Here is a 7,170-nt window from a genome sequence, read left to right on the forward strand (position 1 = left end):
CGGTCCATTTTTAACCAGAACATTTGTAATTTTCAGTCTACATTAACAATCTGATTGGACAAAAAAGAGACAATAAAGAAAACTGTCAATGTCAAAGGGACTGTTTCATATTCAGTGATCTGTTTTAGACAAACAATGATATGCGTTTTAACGTCAGAGTCTCCAAAAGTCTCTAATAACACCAGAAAAAGGGGACAGATTTGTCACTAGTAGCTTTTTTAATAAATAGTCTCTAGAGGGGTCTGAAAAACCACTAAATATACCAACCAAGTGTCTAAGTGTGAAACACTGACTTTTCCATCTACAGACAGACCGTGGGTTTATATGACTGGGACACAGAACAGCATCTGGTGTCATTTAGAGGAAAAATCTGAACTGTGTTTAGTGCCATGTAAGTAAACACGGTTCACTTTAGGAATGTGCTTCAGTGGTTTAGTGCAAACATAGAACATGGAGTAGGTAAGAAGTATGCAGTAAAAAATGAAATGAAAATAAAATAGAATAAAATAAATGAACAAGTGAGATAAATAAGAATGTGTGTGTTTCAGAGTTTGAGTCACTTTATAAAAGTTGCTAAAAGTTTCAACATTTCAGAAGAAGCTAAATTTGTTGCTAGATGCTTTTTGGAAAAAAAAAGTTGCTAGGGTAGTCTGAAAAGTTGCTAAATCTAGCGACAAAAGTGTCTCCGTTGTCATCAGTGTTAGATGGCTGTCTAATACTCAGTGCTTCATGTTGGTGTGACCCTGATGTCGACAGAGACAGATACTGTTCTCATGGAGCAGCAGCTGGGATTACATGGACTGTAATAAGAACAGCTCAGTCTGAGTTCAAATGCTTCATCTCTAGAGCAGTCAGAAAAAATGTTAAATCTAGCAACTTTTCTAACAAAATTTAACTACAGTGCTAAGTTGGCGTCAATGGTTCCAGCTGATTTGTTTGTGAATCTAAGGCTCCGTTCACACAGCAGGTCTTAACGCACAATTCAGATTTTTTGGTGAAATCAATTTTTTTTGTGTTTGTTCATATTCTACATTAAATCTGACTTCTATCAGTTTTGAGTCTGAAGTGAATGTGACCCTGAAGTGACCCACATGCACTAAAGAGGTCCTGAAGTGACCCACATGCACTAAAGAGGTCCTGAAGTGACCCACATGCACTAAACAGGTCCTGAAGTGACCCACATGCACTAAACAGGTCCTGAAGTGACCCACATGCACTAAACAGGTCCTGAAGTGACCCACATGCACTAAACAGGTCCTGATGGAATACAAGACCACGCAGACACACACTGTGTTTACAGAAGGAAATATGTTTGTCCTCTGCTCCTCCTACTGGGACGAAGAATTGCGATGTTTGTCACATTTCAATGATGTAAAGGTCGGATAAATGCGACCTGGCCGTTCAGACTGAAGTCCCATTGTAAATATCAGATACATATCAGATTTAGGACCACATATGAAAGTGTCCTGGGTCAGATTAGTGCTGCTCAAAGTGTCTGTAACAGATCAGATCCAGGTCACATATGGACACATTCGCCTGCAGTCTGAACCAAGGTTATTATCGTTAACAAAAACTAATGAAATGACGAAAACTAGAATTGAAAAAACATTTTCGTTAACTGAAATAAATAAAAACTATAATTAAAAGAAAAAAACAATAACTAATTGAAACTGTATGGTGTTCTTACAAAACTAACTAAAATGTATAAAAAATGATGGATAAAATTCCCTTAGTTTTCGTCTTTGTCAGTGTCATGTTGATATGAAATCGATTTATTTCCCTCAACCAATTTTAGCTGCTGGCACCATATGATATTTAACAGTCCGTCACTTCTCATCACTTGTTGTTTCGAGTTGTCTTCTTGTCCCCATTAAAGATTAAAGTTGGGAGAAAACCGCAGAGTCCTGTATGAGATTTATTTGAATTCAACCACAAAAAAGACAAAAGATATAAAAAAACAACAACCTAAAACTAAACTAAAACTAAGCATTTAGGAAATAGCAAAAACTAATAAAAACTAGCAAACCTGCTCTAAAAACGAATTAAAACTAACTGAATTAGAGGAAAAAACAGTCAAAACTAAATAAAACTGAACTAGAATGAAAAATCCAAAACTATTAGAACCTTGGTCTGAACGCAGTCGTCGTGTCTTCACTCAGGTCCAGTGTTGACAGGTTCTTAAACACATTCACTTAAATAATCACTCATTTGTTTCTTTCAGGAAAGAAATGCACTTACGGAGTTAAGTGTAAGTTCTACCACCCGGAGCGGACCAACCAATCACAGCTGTCCGTAGCTGATGAACTGAGGGCGCTAAGAGACAAAGCCAAAACGCTTCCGTCCAATCAGAGCCTCCCGGACTCACAGTGGGGCGTCGGTGTTTATCAGTCCGACGACCAGTGTCAGCGGGCTTCCCCCACCTGTCTGACCCCGCCCAACGCCCACCGCCACCACCGCCTCAGCCCGGACGTAGATGAGGCCTTCAGTTCCCTGGACAGCAGCTTGTCCCGCCTCTACATCCAGGACGGGCCCTTCAGCGTGGAGCGGCCCCCGCACAGCTACAGCAGCGGGGTGGCCAGCTACAGCCTCAGCCACGACGGGCCCTACAGCGGGAGGCACAGTCTGGACGGAGGGGGCTTCTACCCCCAGCAGAACGGCTCCAGGTCCGGGCCCGTATGCAACCAGTGCAGCTGCAGTCAGACCAGGATACCATCCGCCCCCCCAGGCTGGGGCTCCTGCCCGGCCCTACCCCCGCACAACAGGGACTGCACCGGCTACTATTCAGACAAGCACTTCTACAGGCAGACGGGTCCGTCCAAGGGACAGTCCAGCAGCCTCCCCAGGGACCCGTGGGTGGACCCCCAGCAGAGCAGAAGCAGGAGTCCAGGGGCCGAGCAGAGGAAGGCCCTGAGGAGCCAGCTGAGCACCCTGTTCCCCCAGAGCATGGTGGAGCAGGTCATGAACGCCTACCCCCACGTTTCAGACATGTCCCAACTCATCTCACTCATTCAGAGATACAGGAGCAGTCACATGACCTACTAAAGGAGTCACATGACCTACGAAAGCAGTCACATGACCTACGAAAGCAGTCACATGACCTACAAAAGGTGTCACATGACCTACTAAAGGAGTCACATGACCTACGAAAGGAGTCACATGACCTACAAAAGGTGTCACATGACCTACTAAAGGAGTCACATGACCTACGAAAGCAGTCACATGACCTACGAAAGGAGTCACATGACCTACGAAAGCAGTCACATGACCTACGAAAGCAGTCACATGACCTACGAAAGGAGTCACATGACCTACAAAAGGTGTCACATGACCTACTAAAGGAGTCACATGACCTACGAAAGCAGTCACATGACCTACGAAAGGTGTCACATGACCTACGAAAGCAGTCACATGACCTACGAAAGCAGTCACATGACCTACGAAAGGTGTCACATGACCTACGAAAGGTGTCACATGACCTACGAAAGCAGTCACATGACCTACTAAAGGAGTCACATGACCTACGAAAGCAGTCACATGACCTACGAAAGCAGTCACATGACCTACTAAAGGAGTCACATGACCTACGAAAGCAGTCACATGACCTACGAAAGCAGTCACATGACCTACTAAAGGAGTCACATGACCTACGAAAGGAGTCACATGACCTACGAAAGCAGTCACATGACCTACTAAAGGAGTCACATGACCTACGAAAGCAGTCACATGACCTACGAAAGCAGTCACATGACCTACGAAAGCAGTCACATGACCTACGAAAGGTGTCACATGACCTACAAAAGCAGTCACATGACCTACAAAAGGAGTCACATGACCTACTAAAGGAGTCACATGACCTACGAAAGCAGTCACATGACCTACGAAAGCAGTCACATGACCTACGAAAGCAGTCACATGACCTACGAAAGCAGTCACATGACCTACAAAAGCAGTCACATGACCTACAAAAGCAGTCACATGACCTACTAAAGGAGTCACATGACCTACGAAAGCAGTCACATGACCTACGAAAGCAGTCACATGACCTACAAAAGGTGTCACATGACCTACTAAAGGAGTCACATGACCTACGAAAGGAGTCACATGACCTACGAAAGGTGTCACATGACCTACGAAAGCAGTCACATGACCTACGAAAAGCAGTCACATGACCTACGAAAGCAGTCACATGACCTACTAAAGGTGTCACATGACCTACTAAAGGTGACACATGACCTACGAAAGCAGTCACATGACCTACTAAAGGAGTCACATGACCTACGAAAGGTGACACATGACCTACGAAAGCAGTCACATGACCTACTAAAGGAGTCACATGACCTACGAAAGGTGACACATGACCTACGAAAGCAGTCACATGACCTACAAAAGGAGTCACATGACCTACTAAAGGAGTCACATGACCTACGAAAGGAGTCACATGACCTACGAAAGGTGTCACATGACCTACTAAAGGTGACACATGACCTACGAAAGCAGTCACATGACCTACTAAAGGAGTCACATGACCTACTAAAGGTGACACATGACCTACAAAAGCAGTCACATGACCTACGAAAGGAGTCACATGACCTACGAAAGGTGACACATGACCTACGAAAGCAGTCACATGACCTACTAAAGGTGACACATGACCTACTAAAGGTGTCACATGACCTACGAAAGCAGTCACATGACCTACGAAAGGAGTCACATGACCTACGAAAGCAGTCACATGACCTACGAAAGGAGTCACATGACCTACTAAAGGTGACACATGACCTACGAAAGGTGACACATGACCTACGAAAGCAGTCACATGACCTACGAAAGGAGTCACATGACCTACGAAAGGAGTCACATGACCTACGAAAGGTGTCACATGACCTACTAAAGGTGACACATGACCTACGAAAGCAGTCACATGACCTACTAAAGGAGTCACATGACCTACTAAAGGAGTCACATGACCTACGAAAGCAGTCACATGACCTACTAAAGGAGTCACATGACCTACGAAAGGTGACACATGACCTACGAAAGCAGTCACATGACCTACAAAAGGAGTCACATGACCTACAAAAGGACAGGAACACCTACAAGTGTGTTGACATGTGGACCACCCAGTCCCTTTGTCTGAAAGTCAGTGGGTTTTTTTCAGTGCCATTCTGGTTCTGAAATAAACTTTAGCTTAACTTAAGTTTTCCTTAACTTAACTTAACCTAAACTTAACATCAACTGTCACAATTTTGCATCAAACCGTTTCCATTACGGAATCAGCTGACATAACATTTGTATTCCCCCAAAGCCGGTTCAGACATATCGATGGCCAGAATACAAAACCTCCTGTCTGAAAAAATCACTTTTTTCAGGAAACAAAAAAACGTTTAGTTTTATTATAGTATGGTCTAGGAGGTGTTTGTCAGGTGACCTTCATGTCATAAGAAAGGACAGATTATCTTACAGATAGACTGAAAATGTGGAGTCATCCTTGTTCTCACCGTTTAATGTGAAAACTCAAAATCTAAAAATTTGCAGATCGGACATTTTGTTTTTTGGCCATCGGTATGTGGTTTGTACTGAAGCAGAACAGACTTTTTCATGACTGTTGACCATTTTGCCTGTTGTCACAAATTTGCATCACACCCAAATTATTACACTGAAGTTCTCCACTAAATGGAGCATCTGTTTGAAAGCAAAAACACAAATAATAATAAAAAAAAAATCTATCTATCTATCTATCTATCTATCTATCTATCTATCTATCTATCTATCTATCTATCTATCTATCTATCTATCTATCTATCTATCTATCTATCTATCTATCTATAAATTCACATGTTAAGGGCTGATAGTGAATGAGTTTTTTCAGTGGCATTTTGGTTCGACACGTCTGAAATGAAGTTTGTGGCCAACACAAGAAAAAGAGAAAACAAAAACACACTCTTCTTTCACCATCAGGTTTTAACGTCCACTCGTTCAGCTCAGGTTTAAAGGCTCAGGTGAGAGTTCCATTTGAGCCGTATCTGTTCTGACCCTCATCCTGTGCAGTAATACAGACTCAGGACGAGGGTTCTGTGTGCAGGGAGGTCCAGAGGGTTCAGTACGTGAGCTTTGCACACGCTCAGTAGGAGTCTGTTTTGTGGTGGGAGCAGGTCGTTTGTTAATGTTAGTTAATTACATTTGTAAGTTCTCTCCTCTATAGTTTAACAGTATGTGATGATCCTGTTAGTTTAGGAATGGAATGAACTAACAACAACAGACGACTCAAACAGATACAACAGAACCATGTGGGAACCTTCCAGAAAATCTCAGATTGTTCAACAATATAATATATTCATAAACTTGTGGATTTTTAGGTTTTTACACATTTCTTAAAAATGTGTTTACAACAGGTGGCCAAATGAGACGGTGAAGGTTTTTGGGGGAATCAAATGTCATCCCACTAAAGAAAATAGTTTTGTAAACGCTGAAATAACGCAAATGTTGTGTGGTTCATTTACAGCTAATGTTAGAGTTGTACTGTTAGTGATTTATGCTTCAGAAATCACTTTCATTTGTCAAATTCATCATCATTGTGCAGAACACTGTTGAAGTGTGTGTCATAAATGTCACCAAATAGATTTCCCATAATAATCCAAAGCCAGTGGAAAAAGCCCAGAGTCTTTTAGTGGACGGAACCACGATGACGCTGACGTCCAGGTCAGTGATGCTAACGTCCAGGTCAGTGACGCTAACGTCCAGGTCAGTGACTCTAACGGTCAGTGACGCTGACGTCCAGGTCAGTGACTCTAACGGTCAGTGACGCTAACGTCCAGGTCAGTGATGCTAACGTCCAGGTCAGTGACGCTAACGTCCAGGTCAGTGACTCTAACAGTCAGTGACGCTGACGTCCAGGTCAGTGACTCTAACGGTCAGTGACGCTGACGTCCAGGTCAGTGATGCTAACGTCCAGGTCAGTGACGCTAACGTCCAGGTCAGTGACGCTAACGTCCAGGTCAGTGACTCTAACGGTCAGTGACGCTGACGTCCAGGTCAGTGACTCTAACGGTCAGTGACGCTGACGTCCAGGTCAGTGACTCTAACGGTCAGTGACGCTGACGTCCAGGTCAGTGACTCTAACGGTCAGTGACGCTGACGTCCAGGTCAGTGAAGGAACTGCAGCGACTGAGC

General features: G+C 43.5%; 1 protein-coding gene across 1 annotated transcript in view; it reads left to right on the top strand.

Moving 5' to 3' along the window:
- The window catches only part of LOC115415632 (probable ribonuclease ZC3H12D), a 21,400-nt gene extending 17,226 nt beyond the window's left edge, over positions 1–4,174 (top strand). The window contains exon 6 of the mRNA XM_030129280.1: positions 2,222–4,174. Coding sequence (XP_029985140.1) covers positions 2,222–3,042 — 821 coding nt within the window. The 3' untranslated portion in view covers positions 3,043–4,174. The remainder of the gene's footprint in view (positions 1–2,221) is intronic.
- Positions 4,175–7,170: the final 2,996 nt, after the last annotated feature.

Source organism: Sphaeramia orbicularis, chromosome 24 (genome assembly GCF_902148855.1).
Source record: "Sphaeramia orbicularis chromosome 24, fSphaOr1.1, whole genome shotgun sequence".
NCBI classification, from domain to species: Eukaryota; Metazoa; Chordata; class Actinopteri; order Kurtiformes; family Apogonidae; genus Sphaeramia; species Sphaeramia orbicularis.